This window comes from Ranitomeya variabilis, chromosome 4 (genome assembly GCF_051348905.1).
Source record: "Ranitomeya variabilis isolate aRanVar5 chromosome 4, aRanVar5.hap1, whole genome shotgun sequence".
Lineage (NCBI taxonomy): Eukaryota > Metazoa > Chordata > Amphibia > Anura > Dendrobatidae > Ranitomeya > Ranitomeya variabilis.
Window position 1 is genome coordinate 401,731,944 of NC_135235.1, and position 22,952 is coordinate 401,754,895.

Here is a 22,952-nt window from a genome sequence, read left to right on the forward strand (position 1 = left end):
ACATTAGGACCGAAATGTTTTGAGTACCAAGTTCCTCACTTGCTTGATAATGGGTTGGAACCATAGTTGAGCACCTCATCTCCTAACCAGGGAATGCCGCATATCTCTGCAAGTAGATTTTTTTAGGTGATCCCTATGTATTTGCATACATCGGTTCTCTCCCCCTGCTTTTGACACTTTTCTAGGTATGGGTTAGGTTGATCCCAAATCATTTGTTGGTGCCATCATTTCTAGTATTTTGTATACAAGTCACTCCAAGGCATTTAAAAAAAATGCAAATGATGAATTAGAGCCTAAAGATTTGGTGCATATTATGACTTTTTTTTTTATCGATGTAGGCCAAAACTATTTGTGCTGGGAAAAAGAGAAAATTTAATTTTCTTTATTATGCTGCAGTAAATTACGTATACAATATTTAATTCACCCATGTTAGCAATAAGACAAAGAAAAAGTATTTTATAGAAAAAAAAGATTCATTGTCATCACAGAAGACAGTGCTAAATGTCATACCAATGCATTACTGTGCGGAACTCATTAAGACTTGTCGGCTTGGATAGTTTCTGTCCAGCTAACATTCTAATATGAGCTAAGACAGCAATATTATAGACTGATAAGCACAGTACACTGATAGACATAGTATGAAATAATAAGCCTGGTAAAGACCTCAGCTAAATATCAGCTGAAACGTACATTATACTAGAGCATACATTTGACACCTGGAGGTAAAATACTTCTGTTGGGGGTTTTTCGTCAGCGGTATGTGGACAAGCATCAGGCAGAACCGCACTGGTAGCACTGAATGCTGGAATACCGTTGTAGGTATTTATCTAATGTCTATAAACATACTATGCACAGTACAGCATCTAAGGTTGGAAGTCTAGGGATCATAGCTTTTCTCATGACTTTCCAGATGTTCCTTTAGTTTGCTTTTATATGGGAAATGCTTGCCACATTCAGGGCAGGAGAGCTGTCTTCTCACAGTGTGAATCCTTTGATGTATGTTGAAGTTGGACTTGGTAGTAAATCCTTTTCCACAGTCATTACACGTGTAAGGTTTCAGCACAGTGTGGACTCTCTGGTGTCTAACAAGGTTGTTCTTCTGCTTGAATTTATTCCCACATTCAGGACAGGCAAATGGTTTTTCACTAGTATGTATTTTTTTGTGGTTTATAAGACCTGACCCTGTGCTAAAACACTTTCCACATTCGACACAAATGAATGGTTTCTCCCCAGTATGAGATCTTTGATGCTTCATCAGCTCGGTGTGTTTTAGGAAACACTTTCCACACTCTGAACACATAAACTGTTTCATATCTATATGCGTCCGCTCGTGCCGAAGTAGCAGCGCCTTATGAGTAAAACGCTTCCTACAAAGTCTGCAAGGGAAGGGTCTGTCCAATGTGTGGAATTTCTGATGTCGGATAAACTTGTATTCATCCACAAAGCTGCGTCCGCATTTAGAACATATGAATGTCTCCTCCATTTCATGAATTCGTTGATGGCTGACAAGATTGTCTTTCCGTGCATATGATTTTCCACAAACTGTGCAACAGAATTGTTTTGATCCCCTGTGGACCCTCATGTGTTCCGCAAGATTGGACTTGTTAGAAAAACGTTTCCCACATTCTGAACAAGCAAATGGCTTCTCACCTGTGTGAATTCTCTCATGGATGATAAGATGAGAGTTGCTAGCAAATATCTTATCACATTCAGTGCAGTATAAACTTCTGCTGGTTTTGTGTTTCCGTACATGTGCAGAGAGATCAGTTTTATTACAAAAGTCAGCCCCACACTCTGTACAAGTCATTTTCTTTCCTTTGTGTGTCTCCCGATGTCTCACAAGGTTGCCATGGTTATTAAAACCTCTCTTACATACAGGGCAGGTATATGTGTACTTTGATGTATCAGGGGATAAAGAAGCAGATTTAATTTCTTGTGCCTTCTTTTTCTCTTCAGTTTGATCAATCCCTTCGATATACTCCCCTGTAATTGTAAAAGAATTAATACTGTTGCCTGCAAATTTCCCTTCATCATCGAAGTTTGTTTGTTCTTTTATATTATCTACATGTTTATGAACAGGAGCATCCATAAGGTTTTCATCTTCAAAAGAAGATGGTTCCTCCTTGATTTGAACAGATGGGCACTGTCCTGTACGAAATATTGGTGTATTACCGATTGTATCGTTTAGATTTTCCTCATTATATGACACTTTTTCTTGCTTTATTTCAATAGATGGATCTTGTGTGTGATCTGTGGGAGCACACATTTTCGGATCTAATATATTTGATCCACACAGTGATGGTTCTTCTTTAATAAAAGTAACTGGATATTGCTGTGTTGTATCAGCAGTTATACACATGCTTGGATCTGTTAGGCTTCGTCCATCATGTAAGGTAGATTCCCCCTTAATACAATCAGAGGAATGTTGTGTATTATCTGTAGTTATCTGAATGTTTGGATTTGTGAGGTTTCCTCTTTCATACAAGACTGGCTCCTCTTTAATATTAGAAGATGGATGTTGTTTTATATCATGTAAAGGTGCAGAAGTGTTAAGGTCTATAATGTTTTTTCTGTTCTGAAAAACTGGTTCCTGCTTAATATGAGCAGCTGACCAGTGTGTACACTTTGGGAATGTATAAATTCGGCGTTCTTTAAGGCTTCGTACATCATGTGAGACTAGTTCTTCTTTAACATGAGATAGATGTTGTTGGGTATGATGCTTCATTAGCTCGGTGTGTTTTAGGAAACACTTTCCACATTCTGAACACGTAAACTGTTTCATATCTATATGCGTCCGCTCATGCCGAAGTAGCAGCGCCTTGTGAGTAAAACGCTTCTCGCAAAGGCTGCAAGAGAAGGGTCTGTCCAATGTGTGGAATTTCTGATGTCGGATAAACTTGTATTCATCAACAAAGCTGCGTCCACATTTAGAACATGTGAATATCTCCTCCATTTCATGAATTAGTTGATGGCTGACAAGATTGTCTTTCCGTGCATACGATTTTTCACAAACTGTGCAACAGAATTGTTTTGATCCCCCATGGATCTTCATGTGTGAGGCAAGATTCGACTTGTTAGAAAAACGTTTCCCACATTCTGAACATGCAAATGGCTTCTCACCTGTGTGAATTCTCTCATGGATGATAAGATGAGAGTTGCTAGCAAATATCTTATCACATTCAGAGCAGTATAAACTTCTGCTGGTTTTGTGTGTCCGTACATGTATAGAGAGATCAGTTTTATTACAAAAGTCAGCCCCACACTCTTTACAAGTCATTTTCTTTCCTTTGTGTGTCTCCTGATGTCTCACAAGGTTGCTATGGTTATTAAAACCTCTCTTACATACAGGGCAGGTATATGTGTTCTTTGATGTCTTGGGGGATAAAGAAGCAGATTTAATTTCTTGTGCCTTCCTTTTCTCTTCAGCTTGATCAATCCCTTCGATATACTCCCCTGTAATTGTAAAAGAATTAATAGTGTCGCCTGCAAATTTCTCTTCATCACCGAAGTTCATTTGTTCTTTTATATAATCTACATGTTTATGAACAGGAGCATCCATAAGGTTTTCATCTTCAAAAGAAGATGGTTCCTCCTTGATTTGAACAGATGTGCACTGTCCTTCAAGAAATATTGATGTATTACAGATTGTATCTTTTAGATTTTCTTCATTATATGACACTTTTTCCTGCTTTATTTCAGTAAATGGATATTGTGTGTGATCTGTGGGACTACACATTTTCGAATCAAATATATTTGATCCACACAATGATGGTTCTTCTTTAATAAAAGTAACTGGATACTGTTGTGTTGTATCTGTGGTTATATACATGTTTGGATCTGTTAGGCTTCGTCCGTCATATGAGGTAGATTCCCCCTTAATACAAGCAGAGGAATATTGTGTATTATCTGTAGTTATCTGAATGTTTGGGTTTGTGAGGTTTCCTCCTTCATACAAGACTGGCTCTTCTTTAACATTAGAAGATGAATGTTGTTTTATATCATGTAAAGGTGCAGAAGTGTTAAGGTCTATAATGTTTTTTCTGATCTGAAAAACTGGTTCCTCCTTAATATGAGTAGCTGACCAGTGGATACACTTTGGGAATGTATAAATTTGGAGTTCTTTAAGGCTTTGTACATCATTTGAGACTAGTTCTTCTTTAACATGAGATGGATGTTGTTGGGTATGATGTGGGGCTGAATTTATTTTAGCATCTGCAAGATTTTCTTCATCTATTAAGACTTTATTACCATCCTTACATGAAATGTTATTTTTATAATTTAAGTTTTCATGATGGTCAACATCTAATTGGCTTTTTTCTTCACACGACGTCACTGTAATATGTTCATTTTGGTTCAACTCCATCTGTGTAGTAGATATATTAATATTATGATGTTTCATTTGATGTTAACTCTGCTATTACAAATAAGCGGTTGTTCATATTTGTTCTCTTTTATGTTTGTCTTCTTGATATATCAACCATCCTTCAGTTCAGCTGACTTTAGAAAGTTACGGTGTGTTCCAAACCCATGAAGGCCTTTTCAAAGACCTGTTGGAAGGAAATATAAGGTAAGTACTCATGATAGTACTGCATACTGCCTTCACCTAAATTATGAATCCAAGCAAATATCTAAATCTAATACATACGTATTAATATATATATATATATATATATATATATATATATATATATATATATATATATATATATATATATATATATAACTTAAAAAAAAAATGGAGGCAGCACACCATTCAGGGGCCAAAATAGAAGTGCTTCATTTAATAGCCCATCACAGCGACGTTTCGGCTCATGTTGAAAAAGGCTCAACATGAGCCGAAACATCACTGTGATGGGCTATTAAATTAATCACTTCTATTTTGGACACTGAATGGTGTGCTGCCTCCATTTTTTAAAATACTACATAAGGTTTGGTATATGCCTAGGGGGCTTGCACCCACATTGTGAATTTTTGAGCTGCACATATATATATATGAGGTGCAGTTGGGCCCTGATGGCTTTGTAAGTTGTGGCCTCTGTTCACACAGGACGCATTACAGTTAGCACTGGTCAGCCCGCCACATGGCGTTACTAATAGGCTAGGATCCAGTTGCTGTGCATACTCTGTGTGAACATTGCTGCAGATTATTTATTTGCACTGGTGTGCCCAGCGGCCAATCCCTGATTGTAGGCTGGCTGTCTCATTTGGTATTACCACACCTGTGTAGTCGCCATCTTTACTTGGGGCCCACTGCACCATGAGAGTGCATTTGATTTGAGGCCTAGACAGGTAAGCACCTTTGCCTGTTTTTCTGTGGTGTTTTTTCTAGAATAGTGGAGGTTTTTTCCTCCTTTTTTTCCTCCTGTTGTGGTTTTTATATATATGTATAGAAGCAGTTGCATTATTTGAATAAGTAAATAATACAAATTCTCAATTATTGATATATTTTGTACTAAACAGTCTGAATAAGCTAAATACAGAGAATACAGAGTCAACATGGTATCACCATTTTAAGAATGTGATGCATTGGAGGATTAAAAATACTGTTTTATGATCCTTTGCCTGTTACAGCCATCCTTCTCTTTCATTTTGCCAGGTTTTGCCCAATAATGACAAAAGTATTCTCGGAGCGATACCTTTATTGGCTAACCAGAAAATAATATGTTTGCAAGCTTTCAGAGCACATAGATTACAAATCCGGCCTGAAGAAGGAGCCTCTGTGCTCTGAAAGCTTGCAAACATATATTATTTTCTGGTTAGCCAATAAAGGTATCGCTCCGAGAATTGGTTTGTCATCATTGAGCAAAAAAGTATTCACATCGATTTTTCTGGCTAACACAGTACCACAATATCATTTGTTATTGTACATCATTATGACAGGTCTGAATTTATGCTTTTTCACTTTCTCCATGAGGTATAAGGACGCTGGTGCTTCTTTTGTAATGTTGACCTTACTCTGAATATTCTCCTGTGACTTCTCTAATGGTTGGTAAAATTGTTATACTAATTTTAGTCACTTATTGGTCACTTAATTAACTAAACTTTGAGATCTGACAATGAGACTGAGTTATTCATTATCATCTAGAATTCATCTTAGGCTTCTTTCACACTTCAGTTGTTTGGCGTCAGTCACTTCCGACATAGTGACGGATCGACCACAATTGTTGAGAAAACGGTTCCAACGGATCCGTTTTTTTTGACGGATCCGTTACTTGGGGGTTGTCTGGGAAAAGTATCTACTTTTTGGAGCATGTGCAATTGAAAAAGTGGATTGGGGCGACGGATCCGCCGAAATGACGGTCGCGACGGATCCGTCGCCCATAGGCGGCCATTCTATGGAATGACGGAGGCGACGGATCCGCCGCGAACCGTCATTTCGGCGTTGACAAAAAACTTTTCAATGTCCGTCTGTCTAGACAACGTCCGCCAAATTTCGACGGATCCGTCGCATGACGGATGGAAAGGATGACCATCCGTCACAATCCGTCGCCAATGCAAGTCTATGGGAAAATAACGGATCCGCCCAAAAAAAATGACGGATCCGTTATTTGAGGAAACTGGCGGTTTTAGACTGACGCCAAACAACTGAAGTGTGAAAGAGGCCTTACAATGAATTTAAAAGTTTATTGAAACTAATTACAGATCCATATTTGATGAGAAAGAACAGATAAACACGTTGCTTTGATGGGATTCGTGTAGGAAAACAGCTTTGGATTTCTTTCCTTAAATTTTTTGGTTCTTCAGTTTCACCCGATGTCTAAGTGAAATCCAAAAAGTTAGTATCTCAAAAGAAGCTGCCATCCGATCCGGTTTCCTGGTTCTGCATTATTAACCATTCACATCGATAGCTAACTGGATATTTAGAGAAGTAATCTTCAAATAGAAAAACGGTTTGAATGGATAACTTTTTCATTACCATTGAGTACATTCTGATAGAATTTTGTATTCCTGCTTCCACGATTCTTAGCACATCTTCACTCTTCTGCTCCTGGACTTCTTCCCTGTCTCATCTGCAAGAATTTTTTTTTTTTGCCAAAGCCATTCTCTTTTTAAACTTTTAGAAATTACCTATTTTTAGATTTATCTCTCTGTAGATAAGCATAGTAACAGTTATGACTTTCAGTTCAATCACCGAGATACATTGCTACTACACTCCCTGACAGAAGTTATGTCGCTTATCCATCTTATGTAAATAAAAGCTTATAACATGACGTTGAATTCATCCATTGGTTGTATAAGTTATTCTTTTGAACGCCGAAACCCTCCGAAATGTGGTTTATGTTAAGAAAAATAAATTGGGATCAATGCAGAAATATTGATCAGTTAACGGACACAGAATGGTCAGTTTTTGGCAAGACAAAAGTTTTGTCACCTGGTCATATAATGCACCCAATCCTAGTTATATCCTCACCTGTGTTCAGTAAATGATCGGTTAATTAGTGTGTGTGTATAAAAAGAAACCCAGCATCCCAGACCTTCACTTGCACTGCAACTTGAGCTCTGACAAAATGCCAAAATTCCACCCTGCGACCAAAGCCTGGATTATCAAGAGGCTGAAGACCAGATCCACTGCAGAGGTGGCTGGCACCTTTAATGTGTCTCAGCGTCAAGTACAAAGAATTAAAAAAAGATTTGCAGAGACTGGAGATGTGTTTGACAAGCCCAGGTCCGGCAGACCCCGCAAGACAACTGCTCAAGATGAATGTTTGTTGGTTAGAAAATCCAAAGCAAGCCCCTCTTCCACTGCATCAGAGCTCCAACAGACCTGGTCACCTCAAGTCCCTGTGTCAACTAGAACAGTTTGTAGGATTCTGTCTTGAAATGGCCTCCATTGTTGAATCAGTGCCCAGAAGCCCAGCAGTAAACAAAAGGCAAATAAATAACCGTGTGGCATTTGCAAAGTCCCACAGCCTGCTAAACAGATGGATGCTGGAAAAGTGTCAGAAGGTGGATTTCTCTGATGAATCCTCAGTAGAATTACACCACAGCCGTCGCAAATACTGCAGGAGACCTACTGGAGCCCGTATGGATCCAAAATAGACCCAGAAACCCAGAAAATAGACACGCTCATTATTATTATATGCACATAGTCACCTTATTTCTTATATCGGCCCTTTTATCTCTCTACCACGGTACATTCACTCTCGTGTTTACTTTCTTCCTTTGATTCTTTGGTGTCCGGTGTGCACATGCGCCGCTTCCATGGCGCCGGATCATCTGGTGGGCGGCGCTCGGCACTCATGGTCGTCTCCATGACGACCCTGCTTGCTTGCGCTCCACGGCCGCTTCCTGGATGGTCCCGTGGTTGCTGTGGCGGCTGCGCATGCGCCGTTATTACCGGACATCATTAGATGTTAGTATGGGCTGTCTGCGCACATCTGTTATATGTTTGTAATCAGGATTAGTTCTATGTTATGATTGGCTGGACATGATATAAAAGGTTGAAACCCTCCCCCCAATGCACGCCTCCTGAGGAAGTCTCTACGAAACGTGCGTTGGGGCGGCAGGGACCAACATGGTACCGGCACTCTGCCTTTATAACATTTAGTGAGTATATCATGCCTCTTTCAGTTATATTTTTATGTTAAGGGTCTTTGCCTATCTCTTTACATGTTCACATTGTACACTTGTTCTAATGTGAAATTATGCTATTGATTTATGTTATATAGGTTGCCCTATTTATTATTCAGCAGCATGTTAATCCTTTATGTTGAGCTCAGCCATCGCACACACTGAATACCATGTGGATGTCTTTGACACCAGGCATTGTTCAAATGGTGTGACTGCTGAAGCTGTTACACTTTGGCATTGACATAGCTGTGTGATTATATTATTGCTAGCACTTTATGGGGCATTGAATTTCTACTCTGTTGCTATAGGCTTTATGTGCCGGTCACTGCTTGTGTCCTGTTTATTGGTTTTCCAGTTTTTCTCATTTTAATGTGTATTTCATGTCATTTGTAATTGTTCTTTAATAAAAGAATACATTAAGGATTATACTCGGTTGTGGTGTGGTTTATCCACCTGTGGTTGTTTTCATTAATAAACTGTATGAATCATTGTTGAACCGCATGGATGCAGTCCTTCAAGCTCATGGAAGTCACGCAAAATATTAAATATGACTAATAGCACCACAACTTCATTCACCAATGTTATGCAACATTTATTTGTATTTTAAGTTAATTATTTGTTTGAATATCACATTACTTTCTGTGGGTGACAAAACTTTTGTCTTGCCAAAATCTGACCATTCTGTGTTAACTGATCAATATTTCTGCATTGATGCCAATTTATTTTCTAAACCTAAACTACATTTCGGAGGGTTTCAGCTTTCAAAAGAATAATTTATACAACCCATGGATGAATTTAACATCAGGTTATAAGCTTTTATTTACATAACATGGATAAGCGACATAACTTCTGTCAGAGAGTGAAATATATTGTCATGGGGTTACAACAACAGAGAAGAGCCAGAAGACCACAGCATCTGATTGCTCCTACTACTGCGTTGAAAAGAAGGACTTCACCTGATTTTTAAAATGTGTTAATTTCTTTTGGCAGCACACAACCTCCACGAGGGGGTGCGGGTGAAAGAAAACAGGTCTACTCACAGTGAAATCACAGAGCAGCAGGCAGGAGTCACTAGGTGGCGAAAGAGTAGTCAGACAAAGCCGGGTCAGTAACAGAGAGGGAATGAAGTACCAGAGGTCACAGCAATACACGTGGTTGGAAACAAGCCAAAAAAGTCAGAGCCAAACGGGCGCAGGAAAGCCAGAAATGCAAGACAAACAGGTCAGCGAACAAGCCGAGTCAAATACCAAGAGTTCACAATATGGAGAGCGAGTATAACAACAAGAGAAGTCACAGGGGAACACATGAACGGGACCTAGGTAAACGGGCAAAGGATAAATCAGAGTATAACGGGGTCAGCTGCTCAAGCCAGAGACAGGAACTATAACTGACACTGCTTGCAGGTAACAGCGGACTGAAATAGCCAGACAGATGCCATAACGAGGCAAGGAAGATTAAATCACCGCATGACATCTCGGGGGGGAGAAAACAATCAGAAACAAACCCCGGACTGGATCATGACAGTTGGGAGCTCTGGGAGTCTGGGCTTCCAGCTGAGTACGGTTAGCCATTCCTATCCACTATATAATCTGTGTCCTGACTGACACACATCGTCAGAACTAGCTTATGGTGCATGGCTGGGAGGATAGTTGTTTAGTGAATATATATCAGTGACTGTTGCTTGGGTTTGCAATTGTGATAATTCCCTTTCCTTCTCCTACTTTGTGTTTTCCCCATCCTCCACTCCCCGATGCATTCCTGTTATATGTGAGTGAATATTTGTATGCCTGATATTTTCAGTTGCCCTTGTTCATGTTGTCTTGTTTGTCTGGTTGGTATACTGTGGTGCACGGCTGCTCCCCTCTTTCCTGGGTGGGGGAAGGGTACAGACGGAGGGCAGATACAGGAGATAAGGCAAGGCAAGTGGACCTGGCATCTTTCCGGGGAAATATGGGCGAGCTAGGGCATTGCATTATCCCTATTCAAACACCAACTCCAAAACTATATTGCAATACCACACACTATTTAACGAGGTGCATTCTACTGCTGATTCTACATATAGCTTGGACAATATCCACTATGTCTTAATCTCCGGAGCCCCTAAAACTGTAAACTCCTACAAAACGCACAATATATTATTAAATTGCAACTGTGATCAGCAAGGCTAATACAGACTATATTACAGCACATAAAGAGGACAAGTACCTTCTCTATTTGTCATTTTATGTATTGTTGAGCTTTTTGGAATCCAAGTAGAAAACCTCTTTAATAATTATATTAGTATTGTTATTATAGTCTATTTATTATATCAGTTTGTTTTGGACTTTAGAGTAGTTTTATTTCTTTATTAAGTTACTATTTATGTATTGGTACAAGTGGAGTATCGCAATTAGCGTTATCCATGTTACCACTGTGAGACATGTAGATCAAGAGAGAAGACTGTCAGTCGTTAAATATGTCACACTGGTAATGACCCCTTTCATTTATAATAAGTTCTGGAGGCAGAGATCTATCTCAGACAAATCAGTGTCCTACCCATAGATTTTAACAGCTCATTTACATATTAAGAAAAACATGGAATTCTCTGGAATAAGGCATTAGTATCATTTTATTCAACTTTCTATTACCCGCATGCACATATACACAGCTTAGCGTCATTCAAGGTGGCGACTTTTGTCTCATGTGCTCTTTGTCTTCCTGCTTTATAACTCCACCCCAGTCTCTAGTCAGTGCTAGAGTAATCTGCCTGTGTCCTGTTCCTGATGGCTGTCATGACTCTGGACAGGATGGTTCCGCCTCCATCCTGGTCAGGACAGGGTTAAATTAAGTTCACCTTTCTTTGGTTCTGGGGCAGCTATTTATTGTAGGCAGTTCCTGGATTTGGTGTTGCAATACTTCCGTATTCTCGGTTTGTGGTTGCTTACTCAGGTTACTCGTCCGTAAACGTTGTTCCTCTGTGCTTGTGTGCTTTGCTGTGTATGACTCGATTTGTCCCCTGACTCCTGCCTCTGTATCCTGCTTTGTACTGCTCTGTCCTTTCCGGTTATCTGACCCCTTGGCTTGTCTCCGTTTACTGTTTGTCTTATCCCTAGGTACTACGCTCTCATCTGGCTTTTAACCCTCCACTTTCCTTGACCACGTTTTACTCTCTGTGCCTTGCACTTCATGCATTCAGTTATCTTCCCTGCACTCATGTGCGGTGACTCCACTTCCTGGTCACGTGACTGCTCAGCGCCAGGTCCTGTGCTCACTGCTTTGTGTCAGGTCCTTGCACACAGCGTGCCTGGTTCCTGCACTCCCTGCGCTCGTTCCCTTGCTCCCTGATAGCGCCCCCTAGGCAGCAGCAGTGACACCACTGGTGTCATCACAGTGGCTTCCTGGTTTCCTAACTACTCCTGCAAACTTGTGTAGATATCCAGTTTTCTCGCCTCAGAGATTCTGCTGTATACACCAGTTACCAGTATTTCTTATGCTTCTGGCTGCTCCCTCTGTGCCTCTGACCCCACCTGCATTTGCTAAACACATAAGCTGCTTCTGCTCTGTCTCTTCCTTTGAATAAGTACAGCGGGGGAAAAAAAGTACTTAGTCATCCACAAATTGTGCAAGTTCTCCCACGTAAAAGAAATGAGAGAGGCCTGTAATTGACATCATAGGTAGACCACAAACTCAGAGTCAAAATGAGAAAACAAATCCAGAAAATCACCTTGTCTGATTTGGCAAGATTTATTTAGCAAATTATGGTGGAAAATAAGTACCGTATATACTCGAGTATAAGCCGACCCGAGTATAAGCCGCCCCCCCCTAATTTTGCCACAAAAAACTGGGAAAACTTATTGACTCGAGTATAAGCCTAGGGTGGAAAATGCAGCAGCTACCGGTGAATTTCAAAAATAAAAATAGATGCTCCATACCATTCATTATTGCCCCATAGATGCTCCATATAAAGCTGTGCCATATATAATGCTCCATACCATTGATTATTGCCCCATATATTATCCATATATAGCTGTGCCATATAGAATGCTCTGCACCGTTCATTATGGCCCCATAGATGCTCCATATAAAGCTGCGCCCCATATACAATGCTCTGCACCGTTCATTATGGCCCTATAGATGCTCCATATAAAGCTGTGCCATATATGCTCTGCACCGTTCAGTTTGGCCCCATAGATGCTCATTATAAAGCTGTGCCCTATATACTCTGCAACGTTCAGTTTGGCCCCATAGATGCTCATTATAAAGCTGTGCCCTATATGCTCTGCACCGTTCAGTTTGGCCCCATAGATGCTCATTATAAATCTGTTCCCTATATGCTCTGCACCGTTCAGTTTGGCCCCATAGATGCTCCTTATAAAGCTGTGCCATATATAATGCTCTGCACTGTTCATTATGGCCCCATAGATGCTCCATATAAAGCTGTACCCCATATACAATGCTCTGCACCGTTCAGTATGGCCCCATAGATGCTCCTTATAAAGCTGTGCCCCATATACAATGCTCTGCGCCGTTCATTATGGCCCTATAGATGCTCCATATAAAGCTGTGCCATATATGCTCTGCACCGTTCAGTTTGGCCCCATAGATGCTCATTATAAAGCTGCCCCATATGGAATGCTCTGCACCGTTCAGTATGGCCCCATAGATGCTCCTTATAAAGCTGTGCCCTATATGCTCTGCACCGTTCAGTTTGGCCCCATAGATGCTCCTTATATAGCTGTGCCCTATATGCTCTGCACCGTTCAGTTTGGCCCCATAGATGCTCCACATAAATCTGTGCCATATATAACGCTGCTGCTGCTGCTGCTGCAATAAAAAAAACAAAACACATACTCACCTCTCTTGCTTGCAGCTCCCCAGCGTCCGGTCCCGGCGTCTCTCCGCACTGACTGATCAGGCAGAGGGCGCCGCGCACACTATATGCGTCATCGCGCCCTCTGACCTGCACAGTCAGAGCGGAGAGACGCCGGGAAGACAGAGCGGCGCCCGGCGTGTGGATCGTGGACAGGTAAATATGCGATACTTACCTGCTCCCGGCGTCCCTGGCTCCTTCCCCCGGACAGCCGGTCTCCGGGTGCCGCAGCCTCTTCCTCTATCAGCGGTCACCGGCACCGCTGATTAGAGAAATGAATATTCATTTCTCTAATGAGCGGTCCCACGTGACCGCTGTACAGGGGAAGAGCTGCGGCACCCGAAGACAGTGTGACGGGCAGGGGGAGCGTCAGGATCGCCGGGACTAGGTAAGTATGCCTCAGCGCTCTCTCCCCCTCACCCGCCGACCCTGCCACAGACCGTGACTCGAGTATAAGCCGAGAGGGGCACTTTCAGCCCCAAAATTTGGGCTGAAAATCTCGGCTTATACTCGAGTATATACGGTATTTGGTCATTAACAAAAGTTCATCTCAATATTTTGTTATATATCCTTTGTTGGCAATGACAGAGGTCAAACATTTTCTGTAAGTCTTCACAAGGTTGGCGCACACTGTTAGTGGTATGTTGGTCCATTCTTCCACGCAGATCTCCTCTAGAGCAGTGATATTTTGGGCCAGTAGCTGAGCAACACGGACTTTCAACTCCCTCCAAAGGTTTTTTATGGGGTTGAGATCTGGAGACTGGCTAGGCCACTCCAGGACCTTGATATACGTCTTACGAAGCCACTCCTTCATTGCCCTGGCGGTGTGCTTGGAATCGTTATCATACTGAAAGACCCATCCACGTTTCATCTTCAATGCCCTTGCTGATGGAAGGAGGTTTGCACTCAAAATCTCATGATACATGGCCCCATTCATTCTTTCATGTACACAGATCAATCGTCCTTGTACCTTTGCAGAGAAACAGCCCCAAAGAATGATGTTGCCACCCCCATGCTTCACAGTAGGTATGGTGTTCTTTGGATGCATCTTAGCATAATGTCTCCTCCAAACACGACAAGTTTTGTTTCTACCAAACAGCGCTACTTTGGTTTCATCAGACCATATGACATTCTCCCAATACTCTTCTGGATAATCCAAATGCTCTCTAGCAAACTTAAGATGGGCCCAGACATGTACTGCTTTAAGCAGGGGGACATGTCTGGCACTGCAGGACCTGAGTCTCTGGCGGCGTGTTACTGATGGTAGCCTTTGTTACGGTGGTCCCAGCTCTATGCAGGTCATTCACTAGGTCCCCCGTGTGGTTCTGGGATTTTTACTCACCGTTCTTGTGATCATTTTGACCCCAAGGGGTGAGATCTTGCATGGAGCCCCAGATCGAGGGAGACTATCAGTGGTCTTGTATGTCTTGATTTCATCACACCAAGTTGCTTGCCTATTGCAGATTCAGTCTTCCCAGCCTGGTGTAGGGCTACAATTTTGTTTCTGGTGTCCTTCAACAGCTGTTTATTCTTCACCATAATGGAGTTTGGAGTGGGACTGTTTGAGGTTGTGGACGGGTGTCTTTTATACTGATAAAAAGTTCAAACAGGTGCCATTACTACAGGTAATGAGTGGAGGATAGAGGAGCCTCCTAAAGAAGCTACAGGTCTGTGAGAGCCAGAAATCTTGCATATTTTTAGGTGACCAAATATTTATTTTCCACCATAATTTGCAAAATAAATCTTGCCAAATCAAACAAGGTGATTTTCTGGATTTCTTTTCTCATTTTGACTCTCATAGTTGTGATCTACCTATGATGTCAATTACAGGCCTCTCTCATCCTTTTAAGTTGAAGAACTTACACAATTGGTGGATGACTAAATACTTTTTTTCCCCACAGTATGTATATTATTGTAAGAAGGCAGTGGATAAGATCATGGATGGCAGTTACGTGTCGGAGAAGTGCCTGTGACAGCAAGTTGGGAACATTTTTTTTTTTTTTGCCTTACACCCAAAGATAGGACTGTTTTGTTACTCATTTGTGCTAAAAAAAGCTGTTTTCCTTTTGGAGCTACAAAGTTTATGAAGGACAATAGACGTTATTTTGTTGTGATATGAAACCCTGTGCCTCTTCGTGTGCAAGCAGCTATCAAAGAGCTGAAAACCCTACAATTGGTATTTGAAAGCAGGCAAAGGTCCCAAAGAGCAAAGGTGATTATAGTTTAAAGTTTGAATGTCCTGGGTAAAGGCAGCTACAGCGTTGCAAACTTGATCTGAAAGCATGAAGGAGCTTATTAAGCAATTTGTCCAGACAAATCTGCTGCACCTCCCCGCATGCTAAAGAGATGGTACTCGGGTGAGCCAAACAATACACAGAAAATTACTTTGGAAGACAACGTCGAGGCTTTCCTGTCTGTTTATGAAAGGGGTATTATCAATATGTCAAGATTCCTTTTGCGTTACAAGGAGCTTCTGCAACCTTTCAGAGAGCAATGGACCGTGTCCTAGCTCCTCACAAAAACTATGCAGCTGCCTACTTGGATGACTGTCATCTTCAGCTGAGATTAGGGGAGTCATTGTAGTAAAGTCCAGGCAGTCTAAGGCTATGTGCACACGTAGGAAACGTGGTGCAGAATTTTCTGCACTAAATCTGCATCTCCTGGCAGAATCCGCAGTTACGTTTTTTTATGCATTTAGTGCGTTTTTTAGTGCGTTTTTTGTGCAGTTTTTGTGCACTGCAGATTTCTATTAATGGAGGGGTGCAGAAACGCTGCAGAAACGCACAAAAGAAGTGACATGCACTTCTTTGAAATCTGCAGCGTTTCTGCGCAGATTTTTCTGCACCATGTGCACAGCTTTTTTTTTTTCACATTGATTTACATTGTACTGTAAATCACAGTGCAGTTCTGCAGCAGAAAAATCTGCTGCAGTTCTGCATCAATTCTGCACTAAATCTGCATCGTGTGCACATACCCTTAGGGGGCTGGAGCTGGAGAAAGACCATTCATTGTAGACAGTCTTTATTAGGCCATGTTCACATTTTGCGGGTTTTACCGCGGATCTGCAGCGTTTCTGTAGCTGCGGGTCCGCAGCAGTTTCCATAGCATTTACATTTACATGTATACCCTATGGGAACCGCAATCCGCTGTGCACATGCTGCGGGAAAAACCGCGCAGAAACGCAGCGGTTTACATTCCGCAGCATGTCACTTCTTTGTGCAGAATCGCTGCGATTCTGCACCCATAGGAATGCATTGATCCGCTTACTTCCCACATGGGGCTGTGCCCACGATGCGGGAAGTAAGCGGATAATGTGCAGATGGTACCCGGGGTGGAGGAGAGGAGACTCTCCTCCAGGCCCTGGGAACCATATTAGTGTAAAAAAAGAATAAAAATAAAAAATAATGATATACTCACCTCTCAGCGATGCACGCGGCTGTCCGGTCTCAAGGTTGCTGTGCGAGCAGGACCTGCGGTGATGTCGCGGTCACATGACCGTGATGACGCCGCGGTCACATGACCGTGACGTCACGAAGGTCCTTCTCGCACAGCATCTTTGGAACCGGACCGCCGCGTGCAGCGCCAAGGAGATCGGGACGTCAGAGGGTGAGTATATAACCATTTTTTATTATTTTTAACATTACTATTGATGCTGCATATTGCTGCATATGCAGCATCAATAGTATAGGAGTAAACCCGCAGCGGAAACCGCAAAACTAACTGCGATAAATCTGCAGGGCTAACCGCAGCGGTTTTGCCCTGCAGATTTATCAAATCCGCTGCGGGAGAACCCGCAGAGGACCCCGCAAAGTGTGCACATAGCCTTAGAGACAGAGAAGTGCCTGTGACAGCAAGTTGGTGAGACCGTTTAATTTGTTTTCTCGTAAAAAAGGACTGTTTTGTTATTTATTTGTGCTGAAGAAAGCGATTTTCCTTTTGGAGCTACAAAGTTTATGAAGGAAAATAAACTTCACTTTGTTCTAGTATTAAACCCTGTGCGTGACCAAGCAACCAGCAGAGAGCTGAAACCCCTACAATATACAGGAAACATATATATCTTGGTAGGACTCTCAATTCTAAACATTTTTTTTCTACAATATACATACACTCACACAATTTCTGGGTTTGCTGGTATTTTTTTGCTGTTCTTAGCCGACTATTTTGTCTTCAGTTCTCAAAATTACCTATTTCTAAAGGTACCTTCACACGAAACGACATCGCTAGCGATCCGTGACGTTGCAGCGTCCTGGCTAGCGATATCGTTTCGTTTGACACGCAGCAGCGATCAGGATCCTGCTGTGATGTCGCTGGTCGCTGAATAAAGTCCAGAACTTTATTTGGTCGTCCGATCGCCGTGTATCGTTGTGTTTGAAAGCAAAAGCAACGATACCAGCGATGTTTTACACTGGTAACCAGGGTAAACATCGGGTTACCAAGCGCAGGGCCGCGCTTAGTAACCCGATGTTTACCCTGGTTACCAGCGTAAAAGTAAAAAAAACAAACAGTACATGCTCACCTCTGCGCGTCCCCCAGCGTCTGCTTCCTGACACTTGGCGCCGGCCCTAAAGTGAAAGTACAGCACAGCGGTGACGTCACCGCTGTGCTGTTAGGGCCGGAGCTCAGTCAGTGTCAGGAAGCAGACGCTGGGGGACGCGCAGGTGAGCATGTACTGTTTGTTTTTTTTACTTTTACGCTGGTAACCAGGGTAAACATCGGGTTACTAAGCGCGGCCCTGCGCTTAGCAACCCGATGTTTACCCTGGTTACCCGGGGACCTCGGCATCGTTGGTCGCTGGAGAGCGGTCTGTGTGACAGCTCTCCAGCGATCAAACAGCGACGCTGCAGCGATCGGCATCGTTGTCGCTATCACTGCAGCGTCGCTTCGTGTGAAGGTACCTTTAGAGTTCTCAAAGCTGAAAAATACAGGAAGTCACTTATCCATCATGAAATACCATCAGGGAGGCATCTGTTGGCTCCACATTTATTCTGCAGTAGAAAAATGACTCCAAACATGGAAGTAAAGATGATATGACCCCCACACACTCACACAGAGCACTGACCTCATCAGTGTCGGATTACATGAAAAGACCGAAAGATTTGTACAAGCCTGCATCCACAAAAGATCTGTGGTTAGATTTCCAAGATGTTTGGAACAACCTTTGCATAGCACGCGCAGATTTTAAAAGTGGATTTCAAAGGGCATAACAAGGAGAAAATAGACACTATAACCAAATACTGACAAAAAACTGATCCAGCACACTGATGAAAATTGGTCCTTTTTTTTTTTTTTTTTTTACATACGAGGAAAAAATGGACATTTGAATGACACCAAAGAGTAAAGTCCCCCTTTCCTGCTACAGCTTTGTAATTGCTTAACACGCTTGATTGTGCTGGGGAACAGCGGTTCCATCACGCAAAACTGAGCATCCAATTACAATCAGCCAAACATTATTGCTGTTCCCCCACAAAATTGATTGTTCAGGGGCGCATCTCAGACTCTTCATCTGGCCTTACCCTAAGTGACCCGTCAGTGGCAGCTTGCTCATAGCCTCTGGACAAGAAATAATTGGCAGAGCTGAATTCCCTGCTTGTGATCTCGTAGAGCTATCGGCAGAATACGGGTGAGAAGTAAAGCTGCTGGATTTGCACAGAGGGGCTGCAATGTGTTGCTGGCCATTATAACTATACACATAAACCTGTTGAGGCTGTGGACATGCCCAAACCTCAGAAGTGTTTCTAAACACTATTCCTGGCATCTTACCCACTGATGTGAGGAACTGGTCAGTCTCCATTATCACGCCTTCACATACCGAGATCGTTGTTTCTGGATATAGGACCTCAGGCCATGGTGACCACTGTGGCCAGGTGAAGACATTGGGGGTTGTGGTAAAATCAGTCAGACTTGAGTTTACCTGCAGTTCAAGATGCAATGAGAGGCATCAATGTCAATGGCGATGACAACGTGAGAACAGTTACCAAATATGCCTCTTATCTCCTCATCATTCATACCTGGAACACACATATGCTGCAGAGAAAGAGCTCTATTACCTAAGCTAAAGAAGCTCCCTGTGCCAGTTCTTGGTAATCTTAAATTACCTTTACAATATGCACCTCCCAAGTAGAGCATAATCTCCCATCAGATGTAATACAATATAATGTGCAGTATTACACTATTTATATGGGGAGATGTAATATAACAATAGAATGTAAGTCCGCAAGGACAGGGTCCTCTCCCCTCTGTACCAGTCTGTCATTGTAAACCTGTTTACGGTAAATGATATCTGTAACTCTGTATGTAACCCCTTTCTCATGTACAGCACCATGGAATTAATGGTGCTATATAAATAAATAATAACAATAATATTACAATATAATGTGGAGTATTACACTATTTATATGGGGAGATGTAATATAATAATATAATGTGCAGTATTACACTATTATATGGGGAGATGTAATATAATGTGCAGTAGCAGTATACACTATTGTATGGGGAGATGTAACATATTAATATAATGTGCAGTATTACACTATTATAAGGGGAGATGTAATATAATGTGCAGTAGCAGTATTACACTATTGTATGGGGATATGTAATATAACGTGCAGAATTACACTATTATATGGAGAGATGTAATATAACGTGCAGTATTACACTATTATATGGGGATATGTAACATAACGTGCAGAATTACACTATTATATGGAGAGATGTAATATAATGTGCAGTATTACACTATTTATATGGGGAGATGTAATATAATGTGCAGTATTACACTATTTTACGGGGAGGTGTAATATAATGTGCATTATTACACTATTTTACGGGGAGGTGGAATATAATAATATAATGTGCAGTATTACACTATTATATGGGGAGATGTAATATAATGTGCAGTAGCAGTATACATTATTGTATTGGGAGATGTAATATAATAATATAATGTGCAGTATTACACTATTATATGGAGAGATGTAATATAATGTGCATTATTACACTATTTTATGGGGAGGTGGAATATAGTAATATAATGTGCAGTATTACACTATTATACAGAGAGATGTAATATAACGTAATGTGCAGTATTACACTATTATATGGGGAGATGTAATATAATGTGCAGTATTACACGATTATATGGGGAGATGTAATATAATGTGCAGTATTACACTAGTATATTGGGAGATGTAACAATGTGCAGTATTACACTATTATATGGGAGATGAATTATAATGCGCTGTATTACACGATTATATGGGGAGATGTAATGTGCAGTATTACACAATTATATGGGGAGATGTAACATAATGTGCAATATTACACTTATATGGGGAGATGTCATGTAAAGTGCAGTATTACACTATTATATGGGATGACGTAATATAATGTGCAGTATTACACTATTATATGGGGAGATGTAATATAATGTGCAGTATTACACTATTAGATGGGGAGATGTAACATAATGTGCAGTATTACACTATTATATGGGAACCAGCCAGCCAGCAGCCTCCAAGCTCATGGCCCTTACTTCATCCTTTGGACTTGCTCAGTGGTCCTCCACAGCTACCCCTACAGACGGACATACACTAGACCTCATCTTCACCCGCCTCTGTTCCATATCTAATCTCACCTCTCCCTTCCCCCTATCTGACCACCATCTACTCACCTTCTCATCCTTGTCCTCCTCACCTGCCCTCCATGTCCAGCCATTACCACATCCTCGCAGAAACCTCGCACACCTAGACATTCACAGACTCTCAGACTCTCTTCTACCTGTCCTCCATATCGTCACTCCACGACATGGACAGTGCCACCGCTTTCTATAACTCCACCCTCACATCAGCCATAGATTCCGTTGCCCCTCTCATGCATGGCAAAATGCGACAAATCAATAGGCAACCCTGACATAACAATCTCACCAAAAAACTTTGACAAGCATCCAGGAATGCGGAGCGGCATTGGAAGTAAACACGCCTGCCAGACGACTTCACTGCTTTCAAAAAAAGCTACACTTGCCTTCAAATCAGACCTCACCTCTGCTAACCAGACCTATTTCACAAACCTTGCATCTTCATTATCCTACAACCCAAAACAACTGTTCAGCACATTTAACTTTCTCCTCCGCCCACCACTGCCACCTCCAACTCCCCTCATCTCTTCCCAGGACTTTGCCACCTACTTCAAAAACAAGATTGACCAAACAAGGCAAACCTTTACTGTTCCACCACCCTAACCACTCCATATACCAGACCTCTGCCCTTCCCTAATAACCTCCCTCTCCAACATCACTGGAGGAGAGCTCACTCGCCTCCTTTCCAAATCACACCTCACCACTTGTGCACTTGACCCCATCCCTTCCTACCTGCTCCCCAACCTCATTAACATGCTCATTCCAGCCCTAACCCATCTCTTCAACCTATCCCTATCTTCTGGTACCTTCCCCTCTGCTTTCAAACACGCCACCATCACACCCATCCTCAAAAAAACTAACCTTGACCCAACTGCTATGCCCAGCTTTCGCCCCATATCACTGCTCCCGTTTGCTTCAAAACTCCTTGAGCAGTATGTCCATGCTCAACTTTCCTCCCACCTCTCATCTAACTCTCTCCTTGACATTCTCCAATCTGGCTTCCGCCCCCACCACCCACCGAAACTGCCCTGACCAAAATTACTAATGACTTACAGCCAAAGCTAACAGACAGTTCTCCATCCTCCTCCTTCTGACCTGTCTTCTGCCTTCGACACAGTCGACCACTGCCTACTGCTACAGATTCTTCCTTCCCTTGGCATCAAAGACCTTGTAGACAAAGCCGAACTCATCATCTTTCCCCCATCTCGCGCATCCTCCCTACCGATCTATTATGGTAAACGGCATCACGCTCTCTCCCGCACCTGAAATCCGCTGCCTCGGGGGAACTCTCGTCTCTGCCCTGTCCTTCAAACCGCACGTCCAAACTCTTGCCATCTCCTGTTGCCTCCAACACAAAAATATTGCCAGAATCTGTCCCTTCCTCAGCCCACAATCTACTAAAACTCTTGTGTATTACACTATTACATGGGGAGATGTAATATAATGTGCAGTAGCAGTATACACTATTGTATGGGGAGATGTAATATAATAATATAATGTGCAGTATTACACTATTATATAGAGAGATGTAATATAATGTGCATTATTACACTATTTTATGGGGAGATGTAATATAATGTGCAGTACTACACGATTATATGGGGAGATGCAATATAATGTGCAGTATTACACTATTATATAGAGAGATGTAACATAATGTGCAGTATTACACTATTATATGGGGAGATGTAACATAATGTGCAGTATTACACTATTATATGGGGAGATGTAATATAATGTGCAGTACTACACGATTATATGGGGAGATGTAATATAATGTGCAGTACTACACGATTATATGGGGAGATGTAATATAATGTGCAGTATTACACTATTAATATAATGTGCAGTATTACACTATTATATGGGTATACAAAAAAAGGTTGCACTCTTGGTTCC

The 22,952-nt window shown here is 41.8% G+C and overlaps 1 protein-coding gene across 2 annotated transcripts in view; it reads right to left on the bottom strand.

The window, feature by feature from the left end:
* Window positions 1-353: 353 nt before the first annotated feature.
* The window catches only part of LOC143764898 (uncharacterized), a 36,336-nt gene continuing 13,737 nt past the window's right edge, over window positions 354-22,952 (bottom strand). Inside the window, exons 2-3 of one of the 2 annotated variants that reach the window (XM_077250985.1) lie at window positions 19,181-19,331; window positions 354-4,547 (exon numbers count right to left, since the gene is read on the bottom strand). In XM_077250985.1, the coding sequence (XP_077107100.1) occupies window positions 878-4,399 (3,522 nt within the window). In that variant the 5' untranslated portion in view covers window positions 4,400-4,547; window positions 19,181-19,331 and the 3' untranslated portion in view covers window positions 354-877. The remainder of the gene's footprint in view (window positions 4,548-19,180; window positions 19,332-22,952) is intronic. The other variant, XM_077250986.1, reaches the window with a different exon arrangement.